Genomic DNA, 19881 nt, shown 5'->3' with positions numbered 1-19881 from the left:
GATGAATCGTTAATTTTTTCTGGCTGATTTGGACGAGTGTGATAGCGACTCAAAAGTGTAGCGAGCTGAGACAAGTCTTGCGTTTTCTTTGCTTCACAAGGGCGCACAAGATGACGAACAAAAGTGGGAAGTATGGAAGTACAGACTACTCAGACTACTAACCTGCTTACATAAGTAACACTTAATAGTGGGGCTACTAGAACATTGTAAAAAACAGGGGCCATGAGCTAGCGCCTTCTTGGCGTGGGCTTGATCCCTACCTTAAATTGAACTAACAACTTCTGCCTTAATGTCCGCTGGCGACCCTGAAATCTCCATTGCCTGCTAGGGGGCACACGAATCGAACTGTTCTTCCAGCACACAGTATGAGCCGAAAATTTAAGGCTTGATGCAACCGGGTGGCAGCGGTGAAGAAAATACGCGCAATGAAGATACAAAAGAGACATTAGCCAGGTGATTGGTCTGGGTGCGAGATGGGGGCTTGTTGGTGTGGGAACAGCGACATACATTACATTATTGCGTTGTTTGTTAATGTTACAGTTAGCCAATCATAAGCAGCCATGAGATGGTTGAGGAAGGCAACGAAGAGACAACGAGGGAAGTGACTTTTGCGGAATCAAATCATGACTTGACATATGAATTTTGCGAGGCCACACAAGGCTCTTGCCTGTTCTCTTGCGCCAAATATTGGCTAGATGCGGGAAATGACCTGGAAAGGGGAAGGATCCAGAAGGGCAGCTGCAACGAGAAGACTCCGGAAGAAGAAAGCATGAGGGCAAAAAGGGAAGTTCTCGTTTGCTCCTATTCCTAGTGATTGCCTGCCTTTTTTTCTCTCCATTCCCTTATGTTTCCATTTGTTGCTGGGAAACTACTTTGTTACTCGCTATCCGTCTACTTGTTCGCTTACACAGGGCACAGCGAACCCCACCAGTGGTTGTAAGCCAGGTTTAGACTTAGGACTTTGTTAGATTCAAAACTCGGGTTGTAGCAAGATCTCGGTCGTGGATTATGTTCTGCAAGCAATCCCTTTCAAGGCATTCGCTAGAGAGTAGGATGGCAGAATCAAGATTGCATATGTGTGCTGTTGTGGGAATTCTGTGTAGGGCAGTCACTTGGCCTAGCAACGCCAGCGATGACGACGACGGATAGACAAAAACCACTAAAGTTGGAACAAAGGCAGCTACCTACTTTATTAGGTGTTTAGGTGCTTAGGTGCTTGGATGTTTAAGAAGGTAATATCCTAGATGAGCAAATCAGGCCAACTTCAGTTTGTTCTTTCCTTCTTTTTTTCTGGCTTCTTTTTTTTTTTCTTTTCCTCTTTCCTTGCGAGCAAGCAAGCTGGTCTTCTTACTTTCATATCTTTTCTTCTTCTTATTCCTTCATTCATTTTCTCTTCCTCTTTTTCTCGTTTTCAAGCCACATGCAAAGTCTCTCTTTTCTTTTCCTCACCTTTCCTGCTGTCGCTCTTTTCTTAACCAACTATTTTCTTTCTTTCATATCAGTCATTCGCCATTTTTTTCCTCTTGCATTTTCTCCGCTATCAAAATCACACTGCAGTACACGAATCAAAACCAAAAAAATCTTCACCTGCTTCACTGCTCATCTCGTTCAGATCTTTGGAAACCTCACTTTTTTTTCTTTTCTTTTCCGTCTGCAGGCTGTAGTGGAGCGAAAGAAATACAAGAATTCGTACACTACACGTTGCTCTGAACTTCTGCTCGGGATGTTTCATCCCCAATTTGTTGTGATATTAAAGCTTCATCAGTCATAAAACAAGACGCCAAAATGCTGGGAAAACTGACCCGATCAAGGTCTCTTCGAACTCTGCGCAAGGCACCGCCTGCGACTAAAGACAAGGAGCGAACCAAAGACACTGTCGCTGCTTCTGCTGGTAGCGCCGCTTTGAGCGACAACTCTAAGCACATCATCACGAACTCTAGTCATCCCAAGACTCGCGGTACCATGGTCGCGACGGACGCTACTGTGGCCCTGAATCCCCCTTCGTCTGCTGTTACCCCTACTACTACGACTGTCGCTGGCAAAGCTGATCTAACAGCGTCTAGACCCAGTGGTAGACCCTTTCTTCCCCCAAAATCAGCACAAGCAGAAACAGAGACAATACCGCACGGCCCCTCTGAGCTTGCGCTCATACCAGCAGTAAGTGTGCCTAGGGACTACGTCTCAGAGGTCTCAAATGGAGCCGCAGAAAATGCCCCACGGTTGGTCTCCACTAGGCCTAGAGCACGTACTGATACTCAGGCGGTGCTTCGGCCAAAGTGGGGAGACCAAGACCGTATTTCCCTGACAGAGACAAGACCAGGTGCCATCGCTGCCACAACAAGGAGTGGCGCTGGCGCTAAGCTTATGTCGGAGACAAAGAAACACCAGGAGCCTGATCAGCTTGAAGGAAGCCCGGAGGCGCGTTTGAGATCTAAGTTTGCTTCATTTCAAAATAGTGCTGTACCCACTCGTTCTCGCTCAATGAGAGAGCCACCCTCTTACACCAGAAGCCTCCATAACCGGCAAGCTGCGCTTGATATTGGACCTTCCTCCCATTATTCTTCTGCCTCTGCCTCCCCCCCCTCTCGTTCCACGTCACATTCAAACAATCATAGTTCCCACTCTCTTGCTACTCCATTTACTTCCCCCCCTTTAAGATCCACCACCACTACTACCATTACTAGTGGCTCTTCTCGTACTCGCTCTATCTCCGTCATTTACACAAAACCCCCTTCATCTGTCTTCTTTGAACATCACCCTATTGTGTCTCCACTCTCCGTTACACCCTTGGCCACTGCCGTTTCTCCTTCAAGGCAGCCCTCTTCAAAACAAACATCCTCTTCCACTTCTTCACCTAACCCAACTCCTTCCCGTTCAGTTGGCCTTCGAAGAGCTGCCTCGACTAAACAGTACGACGCCGACCGCAGTAAGCGTCATGATCTTGTTTCTCCCCTTCGATTATCTCCGCCTGATTTAGAAAAGCCACAGCTCTCCTCTCTTGCTGGCCAACTGAAGAGATCACAATCGACGAGCTCTGTGAGGCATACAACTTGCATCACTACTTCGATAGATGCTATTGCAACTGCCCCTCTGTCCAGCTTGAACCCAACCAATATCTCTTTGCACCCTCATCAGCTCAGCCGGGATCAAGACCGGCCAAGCACCAGTTCCGGAGAATCTTTTACTCAACCTAAAATTTCTTCGCTTAATAGCCGCCTATCGTCGCATCATAACACTCACGGGCCTATTATTTGCAACAGTACTGTGGCCGCCCAAACCGGCCATATAAATACTAAAGCCCCGTCTACCACCGAGCCCCCCAACTATTCTACTGACTCCAATATGGCAACGATCCCCACGTCGTCTTCTGTGACGTCTCTGGTGAGACCAAAACATGATTTTAATAAGCGCATATCACGTGACGATCTTTATATCAACACTCGCACCGGCAAGACAACCTTCCGTTCATACCATGTTCCGATTCGCGGTCGTGTACCTTCACCAAAGGAAAGTCCAAGGTCAGAGTCTCCAGCAGTGACATTGGTGCGCACTCAAACACCTGACTCCATCGGAGAGGTAGTTGATCTTCCTATCGGCATGGCTCTTGGAAGTCCAACGTTCGTCACAGTTGGCTCTCCTGCTCCTGCTATGTCGCTCAATTCGGACCTCCAATCAAAAGCGCAAAGAAGCAATCGTGCGAAGGATGCTAATACTTTTTCCCCCATGGCCCCTACTTCCACCTCTCCTACAACTGCCAAGGTAGTTGATGCTCAGCACGAAGTTTCTCCTGATAAGGCCAAAAAGTGGCGGTTCTTTGGCGGCCGGTCTCGCAGTCGCAAGCACACAACAGAGCATGCTCAGGAGGCTTTGTCAAAACCTGGGATTCCCTCTGCCCCTGTACGCCAAAGCTCTGGCGATGATGCCCGCCGTCCCACTACTAAAGAATCGCGGAATATCGAAAAGATGGCTAAAGGTACTACCCGGATTACACCTGAGGAAGCTGCTATGTTTAAGCCTCGCAAGACATTAAAGCGTGGTCCCTCAGTACGATTAAACAATAAGATGGAGATATCTGGCCCAACTTCGCTTCAGCGGGTTCCCACAACTGTTGCAATGCCTGGTTTGGATACGGCTGCTGCTGCCGCAACAGAGATGCACCATATAGATTGGCAATCAGGTGCGCAGAAGGATAGCATGCCTTCTGGGCTCCTGTCTCTAAACATACCCGATTCCAAATTTGAGAGATATAGCATCATGTTTAATGGCATTTTGCAGCGCGAAGGCGTATGTTCCTCTACCCTACAGAGCGAGCCAGCGACTTCTCGTCATCCGGAAGCTGATGACAGGGCATTGTTTCTCGAGAAGCAGGCTAGCCTGCTTGGAAGAAGCCAAACTGTGACTAGTAAGCCGAAGCTTGTGGAGGTTGTGAATAAACCTCAAAACAAGGACATGGGTCGTCAGCTCACTCCCACTCGCAGCTCAACTTTTCCCATTGGTGTAAAAGATGGTGACGCGCCTGCAGTCACTGCCAGCCCAATGTCCCCAGAACAGTCCAAGTCTCCTGCATTTTCCCTGTTTCCTGCCGCACCTTCCCAGCACCAAAAGACGACCATCCCACTGGCTAGTGTTCTCTCAGGATCTACTGAGTCCCTTCCTTGGCGAGAAGTCAACAACCAAGATTCCAAGGAAGCCTCGAAGCCTTTGGCGTTTCAACACAGACAGACTCAGTCCCCGACTGAAATAGGCACAACGACTAACAATATCACTGATGTCGCGAATTCACCCCAACAAAACAGTGCTACTGAGCCTCAAAAAGTGCTCTCATCCCGCGCTGCCAATGCCCACCATATTTCATCGTCTGAGGTTGTACCGTTTGTTTTGGTTGATTCCCCTAAACCTGTTGTCCCTAAAAACATGCCTCGACTTCGCTATCGCAATGCACCAACCTCTGAAGCTACCGAAGCTTCTCCTTTGGCAAGGGCTCCAGTCACAGCGACCAATTTGCTTCATGCCTTATCTGCTGCTGGAATGACAAGCGACGCTACCGTTAGGGCTATTTCTAGTGACCTTGAGAGACAGGCTTCGACGGCTTCTACCAGATCAGACAAGAATCCGATTGTCTTGGACAACACTAATGCTTTCCCCCAGCCGCCTGCCGCCCGGTCAGCCAACAAAAAGTCAGCATATGTTCCATCATCTAGTCCAATTCGAGGTCCTACCCAAGTAAGCCCAATTAGGCATATGAAGGTTCAGACCCATAACATTCGCAATGAACCCCATACCCAACCTGAATCTTCTGTATCTCTCAAACTGCAAACAAACCAGTCTCGTTCTCGGGCACCAACTCAACCCTTCCTGGAGGCTAAGTTTGAAGAGGAGCCTCTACCTCATTCATCGCCGACAAAGACCATGCTTCCTGTGCTCCATGACACAAAGCCGAGTGTTGTTGCCATGATGGCGCCATCGAGCGAGAGTCTGCAAATGCAGCGGTCTCCCCTAGGCCCTAACACCTCTGTCTTAGTAATGGAGTCTGACGATGAGATTGAGGTTGCGACTGAGACTGCCATACCCCAGCCTGTACCGTATGCCTCGTCAGTTAGTGCGGCATCTGGTGCTTCATCGTCTGCTACCAGTCTCAACACGCGTCAACGGTCCGAGTCTAATACCACAACGTCGAGCAAGCTGACTACATCGACGCAAGATGAAGCTGAAATTGCTCTGCGCAATGCTGTCGAGGTGTCAATTGCGAGACAGATTAGTGTCTCCCGCAAGCATCGCCAAATGCTACAGAAGTCGGGCCTTATTCAAATTTCACCAACAATCAAGGGAGGTCGGAGCTAGCCAGAGCTAGTTTGTGAGATCTCTCTTGTACACTTGTCTTTTTTTCTTCTTTTTTGTCATGAAGTGACGTTAGGGGCCACAACGGCATTTTCTTTTCTTGTTTCTTTTCTTGTTTCTTTTCTTTGATTTTCTTCCTTGGAGTTGTCTTGTCAATTAAAGCGTCGGCTTGACACTGATACCTTGTCTCTTTTTTTTATTCCCATCTTCTAAGCTTTTCATCCTTGTTCTTTTTCTCCTGGTATGCATAATTTTGGCGTCTCCTGTCGGCTAGTATTTTGGTTTCTCATCTATGGCTTGACATGGCTTCAATCCAGTTCGCATATTCTGCGCTTGTCTTGTTTTCCGGGGATTTTGGGTGTGTCAATATTGGCAAATGATTTTTCTCTACTTTTTCTACCTTTTGAATATATCATTATTATTTAACCTCTTTTACATGCTTTTTAGCCTACTATTCTGGGTCATACGGCCCCTATTATCCCGTTCCTCTCTGCTCATCTACTTCTTGACAGCTACAGGCTCAATGTTCCAGATACCCTCTGCATACTCGTTGATACAACGGTCACTGCTGAAGAAGCCCATACGAGCCACACTCAGAATTGACTTGCGGGTCCAGCCTTCCTGGTCGATGTATGCCTCATCGACTAGAGTCTGGGTGTTAAGGTATGAAGCAAAGTCATCTGAAACAAGGTAGTAGTCGCCGTGGTCACGCACAGCCGAGATCAAAGCTGAAAAGTCGCCGACATCACCGAACATGCCCGACTCGATGGCTGCAAAGACCTTGGTAAGCTCGGGGTCTAGAGGCGGCTTATCGTCGCCGCTAGAGTTATGAGCCAGGCGTAGATCTTCAACGTCCTCAGCGAGAGTTCCAAATAGGAAAATGTTGTCCTCGCTTATTTCGCGCGTGATTTCAATATTAGCACCATCGCAGGTACCAATGATGAGACCACCATTGAGTACAAATTTCATGTTGCTGGTACCAGATGCCCTATTTTGAGAAAATTATGAGGTTAGTACTCGCCATGGACAACCGGGGTGAGTGGCGGGATCTAGAAACTTACTCTGTGCCAGCAGTAGAAATGTGCTCACTAAGATCGGATGCCGGGATAATTGTCTCAGCTTTGCTGACATTGTAGTCGGCCACAAACACAACCTTAAGCAAGTCGCCAATATCTGTGTCCTTGTTTACAACGGATCCAACATTGTTGATCAGGTGGATAATTTGCTTGGCCATCCAGTAGCCGGGGGCGGCCTTTCCACCGAAGATGCTCACACGCTTGACCTTGACTTTGGCACGCTCAGCAGGCGTCATAGCCTTTAGTGTCAAGTAACGGTGGATGACACCAAAGATGTTGAGTTGTTGGCGCTTGTACTCATGAATGCGCTTGACTTGGACGTCAAACAGTGCCTGTGGGTTGATCTCGACCCCGCTGTTGGCCATGACTAGACGAGCTAGACGAACCTTGTTGGCATACTTGACTTCAGCCCATTCTTTGCGGAATGCCGGATCATCAACCCAATTCTCCAACTCACTGAGCTTGGTCAAGTCCTTGAGATAGCCGGGCCCACCAACCTTGCTCTGGATGAGTTCGGACAGGCGAGGGTTGGCCTGGTGCAACCAGCGACGAGGGGTTATACCATTGGTCACGTTGGTAAAGCGGTCAGGACCGTAGATGAGAACAAAATCGCGGAAAATGGTGGTCTTGATTAGATCGGAGTGAAGTTCAGCCACGCCATTGACCTTGTGCGAGCCGACAATAGCTAGGTGGGCCATGCGTACCATTTTGTGGTCGGCCTCTTCAATGATTGACACGCGGCGGAGAAGGTCTGAGTCGCCGGGGAAGTTACGCTCAACTTCCTGCAGGAAAAACAGGTTGATGTCGTAGATTATCTGCATGTGGCGAGGGAGTAGGTGCTCCATCAAGCCTACAGGCCACTTCTCAAGCGCCTCGGGCAGAACGGTGTGATTAGTGTATCCGAACTAGATGTCACCTGTTAGTACATTTGTATGTGTTTGAGCTAGGCCGGTATATCCTTACAGTTGAAGTCACAATGTCCCAAGCTTCGTTCCACTCGAGACCTTCTAGATCGACTAGAACGCGTTGCAGCTCCACCACAGCCATAGTGGGATGGGTGTCATTCAGCTGAATAGCAACCTTATCGGGGAACTCTTTCCACGCGTGCTTGGTCTTCTTGAAGCGGCGCACAATATCATGTAAAGATGCAGCCACCCAGAAGTATTGCTGCTTAAGACGAAGCTCCTTGCCACGATCAAGGTTGTCATTGGGGTATAGCACAGCGCTAATGGTCTGGGCACGCTGTTGGTCGGCCACACTACTTTCGTAGTCACCGTTGTTGAATTTTTGGAAGTCAAATTCACCGCTAGCTGCCTCGCTAGACCACAGACGCAGGTTGTTGGTGGACGGTGTGTCATAACCGGGAACCGGCACGTCGTAAGCGACGGCACGCACGGTTTCACCCCCCTCCCAATGAGATACGGACTTCCCGTTGACGTCAGTCGTCTTGGTAACGCGACCGAAGAATTGAATCTGGAAAGACAAGATGCAAGAGATATAGTTAGTCAAACATTTCATCCAACGCCCGACCAGTTCCTAGAGCAATAGGGAATGGGGAACTGTGGGGTAGCCCCACTTCTGCCGGCCGATACGTCCGAAGTGGAGCAACAGGAGGGGGCACTTACATCGACAGTTACATCATGGCGAGGGAACTCCCAAGGGTTAAAGTCCAGCCAGTAATCGGGAACCTCGACCTGGTAGCCATCGATGATCTCTTGCTTGAAGATACCATAGCGATAGCGGAGACCATAGCCCCAGGCTGGGTAGTTGAGGGAAGCCAAACTGTCCAAGAAGCAGGCAGCTAGACGACCAAGGCCACCGTTGCCCAGAGCAGCATCATGCTCCTGTTCGATGATGTCTTCGATGCGGAATCCGAGGTCGGTAAGACCAGCTACATGGGGGTAAAGAAACAAGGTCAGCTAATGGCTATCAGCAAGTAAACTATAGGGTTTGCTTGACAACTTACATTTCGCGGTATTCTTCTGGCCGACATTTAGCATAGCATTGTCGAGTGTGCGGCCCATTAGAAACTCCAGGCTGAGATAGTATACGCGCTTCTGGTCGGCAAAGGTCTGGCGCTGTTGGGTCTTGTTCCACTCAGCAATGAGATGGTCACGGAAAGCCAGACTGGTGGCGTAGTATGCAGCCAATTCATTGCAGTTGTATAGACTGCGGGCCAGTGTGGTTTCAACATGGCGCACAACCTCGCGCTCAAATTCATCCTTGTTCTTGAAGCTTTGGTATTGGTGTTTGTTCCAGGCAGCACGCTGCGGCTCAGGAATGGAAGCTAGAAGAGAACAGAGGAGATGGGGTTAGCAAGAGAGCTGTACGGCGATAGATGCAGGAGGAGGAGGGTGAAGATGTACCTTCAACATTGTTCAACTCGCTCGGGCCAAAACCTGTGAGAGTTCGTCGGTGGTGTTTCGGACGGGAGATTCCTGCGGGGCCGACACCGCCGGTGATGTCGACGACAGGGGCACTAGTTGACGGCCGACGCTGGCGCGTGGGGAGGCCAGTGGAAGAAGGGGCACTCATTTTCGGGGGAGGGATGGGGGAAGAGTGCTATGACTGCCTAAGTATTCTTGAAGGGCTAGGAGGGGAGGAAGAGGATAATATCTAGGTATAGATGGAAAGAAGAAGCAAGAAAGAGAAACACGGCAACGACTGTTAGAAACAAGATCTGGGACGAAGAGAAGAAATGAAAAGAGGAGAAAAGACAGTTGAGACAGCCAAGCGGGGAAGACACAGAGAAGGGCAAGGGTAATACTGAGGAAAGAAGGGAAGAAGGGCAGTCACGCCTTCATAAATACGCTGTTGAGGCAAGGCAAGTGCTACATTATGTAGGCATCTTAAGGTGCAAAGCTATGTACTTGCCTGCTTGGGTACGGACGGAATTGCCATGAATTTTGCCCTAGCTTCGAATTGCGTGGCAGGCTAAGAGTCCAGGCCAGTCCACGCCAGGCTAAAGCTGAGTTTCCCATCCTTTAGCAGCTCAAGTTCAATCAAGAAAGGGCAAGAGGTTCAAGCTTCTCCGCATCCGAGCTTCTCCGCACCCGAGCTCTTCCCCTTTGGTCCCACCTTCTTTGCCATTCCCTTTGTCTCCCTCCTACCCTCCCTTTACGTTCCCCCGTCCTCCTCTGTTCCTTCACTCCCTTGTCTCTTTTTGTAGTAGCTGCCTTATTTTGCTCTTCTGCTTGGCCATGTCAGGTTCGTCCTTTCCCTTGCTCAATTGTCGCTCTGCCATTTTGCAAAAACACTACTAGTTATTCTGGTGGGCTTTATTTTCTTGATTTCCTTCCCTCCCTTTGTTGCCACCCAAAGGCGGACTTTCCTTTTTTTTGCCTGTATGCATGTTTTATACTCAAATTCAAGTGCACATGGCCCTCTCGTAAACTTATTGGCTGCATGTAGCATTCTTCTATTCTCTCCCACATTATTTCTTGCCTTCCACTCTCCCTCCTGCAATGCCCGCAGATATCATGCCATTGTGCCCAAGATGGCCCCTCTCTCTTTACCACCTTCTTCCTTGCTGTTCTCTCTTTTCTTATTTTGCCCGGAACTAGATGTCCTGTATTACGACGTTGCTCCCTCCTTTTTCCTTTCCCTTCTCCTCTTTCCTCTTCACTCTTCCCCCCCCTCTCACTCTTGGGCTGGCATTTCAGCACTCATTCTTACGGCAAAACAAAGTATTACATTGGCCCCCCCCAGACTCGGCTCGGCATCTTCGCGGGGTGAATGGTGGGTCTGCATTGGGCAATAACAATTTACTACAACCTGCTCTTCACATCAACATGATCAACATGCACTCCCTTCTGTCCTTCCTTCGCTTCCGCCTTGTTCTTTGCTCGCTTTCGTCTTTTGCTCCCCCCCCCCTCCAACGCGTCCGTATAGTCACAATTTGTAGTTCCAGTGCTGCTATGCTATGTTGAACAGCTTATTCTTTATACACATGTGCGTGCGTGCACCACACCACGCATAAGCCTTGTAATGCATATACCAATGCAGTAATATCCGGGTAAGAAAACAAAACTTTGCGTACTGGACTATTCTCGGGAGACTTGTATCACAGACCTGAGACAAGACATATCCATAAGCGGCCTTGTCTAGACGGGTTCGGTCTTTGACACAACGGGACTGCTGGCATTAGCGCCAAAACGGTGTTTTAGTGCCTCATGTTTGCTATGTTGTAAAGTAGGGTTTATGGTGGTAGAAGAATAAAATCACTATTATCGTCAGCGCGAAGGGACAAAGAGGGAGAAAAATTAATGTCTCCTTATGTATAAGGAGTGTGTACGTAGTTATATATATGTATATATCCAATTACAACTATATCAAGATGTTGTTTTCAAAGAGAAACCCTCCCAAGAAATGAGCCATGAGCCTTCACGAACGCCGTAGGAATGCATGAACGGGAAAAAAAAGGCAAAACATAGCCGCCAAGATGGACGGGGTTGACCATAAACCGTATGATTCTCGAACCCGTAATATGATAAGACAAGATAAGAAGTGAAGTGATGGAAGAATGAGAAAAATGAGCGTCAAGTGTGAACATGAGTGTGCAAATGGAAGGAAGAGCTGAGTGACATCAGACATGGATATACAAAACAAAAGAGAAAAAGAAGAAAAGAAAAACCTGGAGAAAAGGAATCTGTACCGAGAATGAAAAAAGAGAGAAAAAGAAAAGAGGTATATGATATCCGGCGCCAAAACTCCAAACAAGATGCGAAGGCACAGGAATAAAGGCCCGTCCACAAATAAAAAAAAAAAGGGAAATAACAAGGCAGGCTGTGATAGCTCGGCAGCGGAAGATGAAAAAAGAGAGAAGAAACGTGACTCAAGAATAAGTAAGAAAAACAAAAAATGGAAAAAAGAAGAACGCGCTCATAGCCATGGGCTCAATAGATGTGACAAGGGGCGGAGACTGAAAATATACGGGAAATCAATCCCACAAAATGTGACCGGGTCATCACAGCACCCCAGTGTCAATCAGCGCATTTTCCAAAATGGTCTCTTTGACAGCAGCAAAGACAAGTCGGATGTTGGAAGTGTCTGTGGCTTGCGTCAGGTGGGGGTAGAGCTTCAAGTGACCACGATTGACCTGGTTGAAGCGCCACAAGAGGTATTTAGCTGCTTTGTTGACATCATTGCCACCGGAATAGTCAGGGAAGAAGTTGCCAAGGGGCGAGCGGGGAAGCTTCTCCTTGAAAATATCAACTTTGTTGAGGAAAAGAATAATGCTAGTGCGTCTAAACCAGCGAGAGTTGACGACAGAATCAAAGAGCAGTAAAGATTCAAGCATGCGGTTCTAGAATAGCGGAAATAAGGTTAGCTTTGCCGGGCCATTATGTGCTACATGCCGTAGTATGTTGTTGTGCTGCGCCCTGGCTTACATGAGAGCTACAGAGATTATACAAAAGAGTGACTTACCTGTGTGCTTTCTTCTAAAAGAACTTGGTCATATTCGCTCAATGCGACACAGAAAATAATAGATGTGACGTTCTCAAAGCAGTGAATCCACTTCTTACGTTCACTGCGTTGGCCACCAACATCGAACATGTGGATACTAAGTTGGTCCATGACAAAGCGGGTCTCGTAAATACCAGTCGTCTTTGTACGGGCACGGAGGACGTCCATTTCATTAGGCAGATAGGCAGGGTCGCAAATGCGATCGACTTCGTCAAAGAAGCTAAGAGGGTCGAAAGTCAGTACGGGAAACCAAGCTTGAGTCAGAGTATACTGGAACATACTAGGTGGCTGAGTCCATCAAGTAAAACTCGTTTTGGCGTTCCATGAGTAGGAACTTGGCAGGGTCGTTCCATATCGCCTGCACGGCGGGGCCGACACGGGGGTCAATCTCGGCCTCGGGGCCGGCCTGGGGAACGTATTCCAGAATAAAATCGCAATATTGTCTAGTGTCTTCATTCATCGGCTCAATCTCAAATTGTCGCATAGCACTGACAACGGCTCTCGCGCACTCCACGAGGTTCTTAAACACGGTCGGGCGGTAGTTGAGCAGCTCGTCGTGGCTATAGCCCTTGAGATGGATAATCTTCATCTGTTTGACAATGGTAGATTTACCACTTTCGCCAGAGCCTAAATATGGAGTATCAAATCGTCAGAATGAAAAAAAGCTTCACAACAACCGAATCTAGACATGACATACCAAGAAGAAGCACTTTGCATTCTCTCCTTAACTTTCTGTTATCCTCCTCAAGTTGTCGGTCTATGGCTTGGCTTTTCTTTCTTTGTTGCGCCTCCGCCGAGTTACTTGAGCTCAAGCAATTTCCCATTGTGCGTAGTGGTAGACAAGCTGGTCGCGCTTGCCGGGGCGTCGTCAGCGAAAAGGAAGTATGGAGGGGTGACTGAAGATGAGGGGAAGCGGTGCACACTACAGCTGGGGGGGTAGCGCTGCTGGCGGGTCGGTTGACGGGAGTGGCTGATGGGATTTTTTTTTAGGCGGATAGAAGCAGAACGAGGTTGCCAACAGGAGATGGGATGCAGATATATTAAAGAAACTGGCCGTGGCTGTGATTTCAGATACAGATAGTGGTGATGGTAGCACAGTATCCAAAATATGCACTGGCGTAACAGTAGCGGTAGATCACGAAAAGAGTCGAAATCGGTAGGATACGATTGGCGATCCAAAGCGGGAAACGTAGAAGGAGCAATCAAGGGAGGCCGTGAACATATAAGGGTGGGTGTAGGTTGTTTGCGAGAGGGAGCACAAGCAGGCCGGTATTATGTTGGTTATTAGTAAGTAGTAAGTAGTAATAGTATGAGTAAGTAATGTATGTATGGGCGTTTGGGTGAGTGATGTGTTGTATGGGTTGTACGTAAAGGGCACCATGTACAAATGGCAGGAAAAGAAAGAGAAGGAAAAGAGAGAGGCCGTGGACGAGTGAGGCCAAAGAGGTCGCAGCGGCGCAAATGGTTTATAAGGAAGTAATTTGATGGTTTGTGCTTGGTTCGAGCTTGTGCTATATGCGGCTCCCAAGGAATTAGAGGAAATAAAGGAAAAGAAAGAAGAAAAAAAGGAACCAAATAAAGAGAAAGAAAAAACAAATGAAGGAATAAAATAAAAGAAATAAAATCAAAGAGAAATGGCTAGTACAAAAAAATAGAAATCTGGGGGGGAGGGGCGCAATGCAATAATAAACTAGACGCAGCAGTAAGAAAATAAAATAAAATAAAAGTGATGGGAAAAAAAGAAAGAAGAAAAAAATACACAAGAAATTGCCCTCGTTCTCGCTAAGCAGAAATAGGACAGTTCTTATGCCAGAAAAAGGTGTAAAGAAGAGAAGAAAAACACCAGACTGAACGGTCAGAAGAGTTGTTTTGTTGTTGCTCTATACTAGCAAAGCCCTTGATGACAATGGTTTGCGTAGGAGTGGCAATCCACGAAAGTAGCCTCTCTCAGTGCCGGATTATGACGACACAAAATCAAGGAAAAAAGACAAGAGCCATCAAAACCCTAAGTGGTTGGCTAAATCGAGTAGAGGGAGGTGGCGAAGACAAACATGGACGCAAGGCTAGCCTTTCTTTCCCCTTGCTGTTGCTCTTGGGCCAGCAACAAAGCCTCTAGCCAGCGCTCAAAAAGGCCTATCGGACGAAGATTTATCTCTTGGTGGCTAGCCGAAGCTCAAAGGGAACCTGAATCCTTAAGTCAAGATGGCACTAAACAACCCGAGACCTTGGCCTTGTGCATGTTAGTGAGTTAGGGGTGTCAAGCAAAAAGTAGCCTAGAATAGCAAACATATAGCACAGGCATTCAATTAGCTGGCTAATAAGCTGTCCTAAAGTTGAATACAGAAACAGCACGCCTACGTATAAGATGCGGCGTGGAAAACTCGAAACAAGACAAGCGCGTATTCGTCAAGCTTCATTTCTAGCGGACAAGACAGCGCGCGCCGACCAGCCGAGCTTTGCTTGCTCAGATTGTGTAAGAACATGAAAGAACTTTATCACTTATTGTCTGCGACGCAGAATAGGCCCTGCTTCGACAGGGAAAAAAGAAAGGGAAGAAGAAAGAGCAGGAAAATGCTAAACGCCTATAATAGCTGGTTAAAACGGATAAAAGAAAGAGAAAAAAAAGGAAAACTCGTGTGCCATGATGTCCAAGTTTGCTCGAGCTTTGCTTCACCTGTACGCCAAACTTGATTTGGCTCTTGGTCTGGTTATTCTGAGCACTGCTTGGTCTTGGCCTAAGAAAGTGGTCTTGGTGTTCTCGTCTGACAGGGAGGTAACTGTGGGCCATGATGGGCTTAGACTGCTTGCTAGCCTGCTTGCTGTGAGCTTTTGAGCCGTAGGCCATTAAAATGACCAGGTTAAGTTCAGTTAAGTTTGTACCGGGGGGGGGGGGATGGCTTGTTCTAGGTTGAAACTTTGGCTGCTTTGTTTTTGAGGGCGATGATGTCGGAATATCCCTCTACACCCTTCTTAACCATCTGAATGTCACGAGACGAATGAGTAGGGAACGTTCGATGAGAACGATGTCGAAGCTTGTGACTTGGGTATTTTTCAGACAGGCCAAAAAAAGAGCATGCTTGTTTACCATATTACGGGTGGCGCCCCATCGTCAGTCACATCAGGCCCTTGTTTTCTTTCTTCCCTGGCCAAAGGCCCACCCCACCCATGCTGGGTTGGATATCCAAGCAGAGGAATGAATGCCAAGCAAAAGAGGTGAATAATAGAACAAGAGATGCGCAAGCCGACGTAGGATGCTTTTATGTAGTATTATGATGCATTGCAAAAAGACCGACTGAAGTCTAAGGGCAACATTTTAGTGTCGTGCAAGTTCAGGCTTAGTACAGATACAGAGTGACTTGCTTTTTTTTTTTTTGCTTTTCTTTTCTTTTTACCATCTTTCTGGTGTTTGCTTATTCTCAGAATTTATCCTGTCACACGTAACCATTTAGTCTGGCTTCTTTGAATGGAGAAGGGTGGCGGAGAAAAGAGCAAGAAACGGAACTGGGGGAAAGAAGGGACGAAGGGGGTGCAGAGAGGAACCGGTAGACGAGGCCATAGACAGCCGTTTCCTAGTCTAGACGTAGGCCAGACTAGATCGTGCCGGTGGCCAAGAAAAAGACTATGCGCCCATATTTCTTCTACGCTTTTGCAGTTTGATTTTCTGGGCGCAATGAGTGTATCCCGCCTCTTAGTAAGCCAGAGGCTAGGACTTGGGACAGAAGCCATAGTAAGTAGAAACAAGCCTGCCTCCCTGCATAGAAGGATGAGTACATCGCATGCTGTCTCTACGCGGTTTAGAGAGGCCCCCGGATGTACGTCTGTACACAAAGACATACCTATAAGCAGATAAAACCAGCTGTCCATGCTTGAAGCCATTGATTGTGCCATAGACCTCAGAGATGTACGTGTGCGGCTAGTTTGACTGCAATATAAAACACACTGATATCTGTATGTTCAAATTGCTTGCGATAACAACTTAACAAAGCCGCACAATCTTGTCTTGGTCTGCGAAGCTAAGAGCATGAAATAGGAACTCAAAGGACACAATGGAGGAAGGACAAGGATGTCAGGCGTCCGTCTGGCAAGACAGGCAAAGACCTAAAGAAGGCATAGTATTAGCAAGGATCTGCATTCTCACAGGAGCAAGGACAGGGGTTGAAGAGGCTATCAGTAAGCAGCCGCCGACCAACCCATTGAGACAGCAAAATGCAACACCTTGAACGTAGCATGCAGTACAGCCGTTGTCGAAATATTCTCTTTTAGGTCTTATGCAGAACCAAGGGCGGAGTTTGAAGAGTTGAAACAGCAGGTCTTCAAACTCCATGACGAGTGATGCGGGTCTCAGTGAATAGAAACAAAGGAGCGTTGACCCGCTACGCTGCGAAGGGGAGAGGCAAAGGAAAGCGAGCGAAGATTTCATTTCAAGCATATGATGCAGTGCGGGCCGTGCTGTTAGGCCAGCACCTTGTATCATGGCGAAAAATAAAAAGGTTGATGCGGCAGCCTGAGAATCCAACAGCATTGACGCTATGCGTACTGGGGTAACATAGGCAGCAGATTGGACACGACCAAGGTCTTGAGATGGATCTTTTTTCTTCTTCTTCTGCGCTTCGCTTTTAGAGAGGGCCATTAGTTGTGAAGAGAAGGGAAGCGACAACCACGCAGCTAATCAGTGCTAGAAACCTGTACTACGGCGGCAGGGTCAGTAGTATAGCTTTGCTTGGCCCGAAGGCCTTTTTCTCTGGGCTTAACGATAAGGTTGAGCTCTGTTACCTTGACGATGTTGTGGTGTTGATTGCTCATGATGTCTTTGGCTGTGCGAGTATGAGAGAGCAGTGCCAAAGAAGAAGCGAACTTGGAAAGGAGATGGAAAGAGCAAGAATAATTTTTCAGTTGAAAAAGAAAAAAACGCGTCAGCCATGAAATATAACAGGAAGGAAGCTTTTCCGTTTGTCTTGTTTTCGGGTGAGGAAGTTGCCCTTGGTTTTGTTGTGGGAGATGGGTACTTGCCTAGCTTTACTCGCAACTTTTAGCAAGTACCTACCTAAGCTGTGACTTCGCAACATCCCGTTGAGGGTAGAGAGATATCCATGACAGCTGTAGATTCTCGTGATTTACAGGCACAAGACATCCAGTGGCCAAAAGAGCAAGCTTGGGTGGGTTAAAGGAGAATGCTGCTAACATAGGATTGTCCTTGGATGCAAGCTTTCCTTGTGTGACAAAAGAACCCAGTGTTAGAATCGCTGAAAACCCCTTTGTTCGTGCCATTAACCAGAGATGGCGTCTGGAGCCCAAGTACCGATATCTCGCCTGCTTGCTTGCAACATAAATCTCAACTAGTATGCGTCAGACACCTCAAATGCAACCATGGCGTTGTTCACACTATTCACGGGCAGCAGCTAGCCGCCAGCAACTCGTGGAATATGCGCCCAACTAAGGTGATAGCTGGCGTTGCCTGTAAGTGCGCGCACTGATCTATGAGGGCTGTAGCATCCTCCCTCCCTTTAAAGTCAGACATTTCTCCTCGCTATTAAATAAGAAAATTAGCTAGACATTTATCGACTGGCTTGCCGTGCCTCCTCTCACAATCTCTTGTTCTCAGCTACTTCAATGATGCGCCAGCAATTTCGTTTTCAATCAACGATGGAGCGGCGAGAAAACACGAGGAGAGTGGCATGTGTATGGCATACACGGAAAAGAATGCCAGGTAATAAAATACAAGAAAAAAAAAGAAAGAAAAGGCAGCGAACGACAAGAGCAGTGCGAGTGCGGTAGGACCAGACGAGAGCTAGCACGTGGCTAGACAGCAAGAAACACTATGGCAGGGAGAAGAGGGCAGGCAGGGCTATAGCCAGAGTACAGAGCCCAGTCAGTTTTGGAGAGGCTCCCATTGCCAATCGCATGTTTGCGTTGGCCTGAGTTGCACAGTCTCGGGCTCGGTCTCAGTCTCAGCCAGTTGGTCATGTTCCGCACGCAGGCGGCGTAGTGCGGTACTGTTTCAGTCAATACAAAAACTTATCTTACTTGTGGTTTGTTTTTCCGCTAAATAGCGCTTACGACAATCCCAATACACATACACCGACACTTGCTGTCCCCAAATCAAGCCAGCTCTAATGAGCGAGGTGTTGTCCTTATTTAGCCACTACACACATAGTGTTGCATTTTGCCCGTGTGGCCCTAGTTGGGCAGGGCATAATGTAATGCTGATGACGGAGGCTATGAGGACAAGCAAGTAAAAAGAAAGCATAAAACAACGAAAGAATAAACACGGACAAAAACAGATGGGGGAGGTCATGAGGACAAGAAGACGGACAAGAGGGAGGGGGGTAGAGGGAAAAGAGGGATAGGATAGTCTACATTGCCCATGTGGAGAATAGCTCGCATGACATTCAAGAGTTGGCGTGGAGGCGGAGGTTTAGAGATAGGACCGCAATATGAGTCCGTGTAGCGCACTGATCGTCAATGGGTACTTGACGAGTGGTGTTGAAGTAGATTACTCTGACGTCCGGTGAGAAAGTAAGACTTAGGGTTATGTGATAACCCTATTATATTGTGTACGAGCTTGTCAATTTGAAATGGCTTGTTACCAAGACGCCCTAGATACTTTTGGATTTGGTTGAGAAATGTTTCATTGCCAACACTAGCCATCTTACCAATACTTTGCCTTCGGTTATCTACAATACAAACCAAGTTAACTCCTTCCCAATCACCCCACTTCCTAACTTAAACTCAAGGCTTCTCTCCCTCGGCGGAGCCCTCGGCTTCGTTTGGATCCGCTTTCTTGTGTCAGTAACTGGCTAATCTCGGACTTGGTCTCTGTATGGGGGAAGAGACCTTTCGAAAGGCTACTGTGTGTCTGTACCAAACCTTTAAATGAAGAGGAAAGGAAAAAGTGCGCAGCTTTGGCCAGGGACCAGGCCAAGCGCCCCAAGAATTATGGACAAAACAGCCTCACTGACCAGCTGGTGGCCGAGTCGGCTGGCAGTGCGCATTGAGGGTAACGAAGCAAGTGGGAGAAACAAAAGCAAAAGTCACAGAACAAGTAACATCTTGTTGATGGAGGGACGCCGCACGCGCCAGCCTGTGTCGTGTCCCGGGCAGTGGGGCTGGAGGACAAGAATGAAATTAAGAAAGAGCCAGTGCGACTTTGCGGGCCTTTGTATGGATAGTATTCCGTAGGTGGTGTCGTAAGTGTTATGCTGTAGAATGCGAATGCTATTTCGTACTTTCTGTCATGTGTCCTTTCGTTTATGCTGGCCCGTGGGAAAGAAAGACGGACAGACGAGAGTAAGCTTGCTCCCGCAGAGCTAAAGCTGAAATGGGAACGGGGCTAGCCTTCTTACGAAATAGTAGGACAAGTAATTAAAAGTCCGTTCGTATTCCTGGGGCATACTGGCTGTGCTATTCTTTACCGTAGCGGCCTCAGTATGACTTTCTAATTGTGCCCAACACTCGTTGCTAGAGGCTTCTGGGAAGGGATGAGATAATTGAGTTGACCCCG

General features: G+C 47.8%; 3 protein-coding genes across 3 annotated transcripts; 1 reads left to right on the top strand and 2 right to left on the bottom strand.

Annotated features, from left to right (window-relative positions):
- Nucleotides 1–1785: 1785 nt before the first annotated feature.
- Nucleotides 1786–5841, top strand: HOO65_020702 (uncharacterized protein; the record flags this gene model as incomplete). The annotated part of the gene is made up of 1 exon (XM_071000135.1): nucleotides 1786–5841. One exon carries the CDS (start codon nucleotides 1786–1788, stop codon nucleotides 5839–5841), a length of 4056 nt encoding a protein of 1351 aa, XP_070861340.1.
- Nucleotides 5842–6336: 495 nt separating this feature from the next.
- On the bottom strand, nucleotides 6337–9449 carry HOO65_020701 (putative glycogen phosphorylase protein; the record flags this gene model as incomplete). The annotated part of the gene is made up of 6 exons (XM_071006392.1): nucleotides 6337–6826; nucleotides 6900–7819; nucleotides 7878–8387; nucleotides 8540–8805; nucleotides 8881–9201; nucleotides 9281–9449. 6 exons carry the CDS (start codon nucleotides 9447–9449, stop codon nucleotides 6337–6339), a joined length of 2676 nt encoding a protein of 891 aa, XP_070861339.1.
- Nucleotides 9450–11880: 2431 nt separating this feature from the next.
- Nucleotides 11881–13204, bottom strand: HOO65_020700 (Guanine nucleotide-binding protein alpha-3 subunit; the record flags this gene model as incomplete). The annotated part of the gene is made up of 4 exons (XM_071006805.1): nucleotides 11881–12219; nucleotides 12342–12600; nucleotides 12662–13007; nucleotides 13078–13204. The coding sequence occupies 4 exons, from the start codon at nucleotides 13202–13204 to the stop codon at nucleotides 11881–11883; spliced, it is 1071 nt and encodes a 356-aa protein (XP_070861338.1).
- Nucleotides 13205–19881: the final 6677 nt, after the last annotated feature.

This window comes from Ceratocystis lukuohia (assembly GCF_044167205.1).
Source record: "Ceratocystis lukuohia strain C4212 chromosome Unknown Supercontig2_pilon, whole genome shotgun sequence".
In the NCBI taxonomy this organism is placed as follows: Eukaryota; Fungi; Ascomycota; class Sordariomycetes; order Microascales; family Ceratocystidaceae; genus Ceratocystis; species Ceratocystis lukuohia.
The sequence above is the reverse complement of the archived record's forward strand: the minus strand, read 5'-3'. Positions and strand labels throughout refer to the sequence as shown.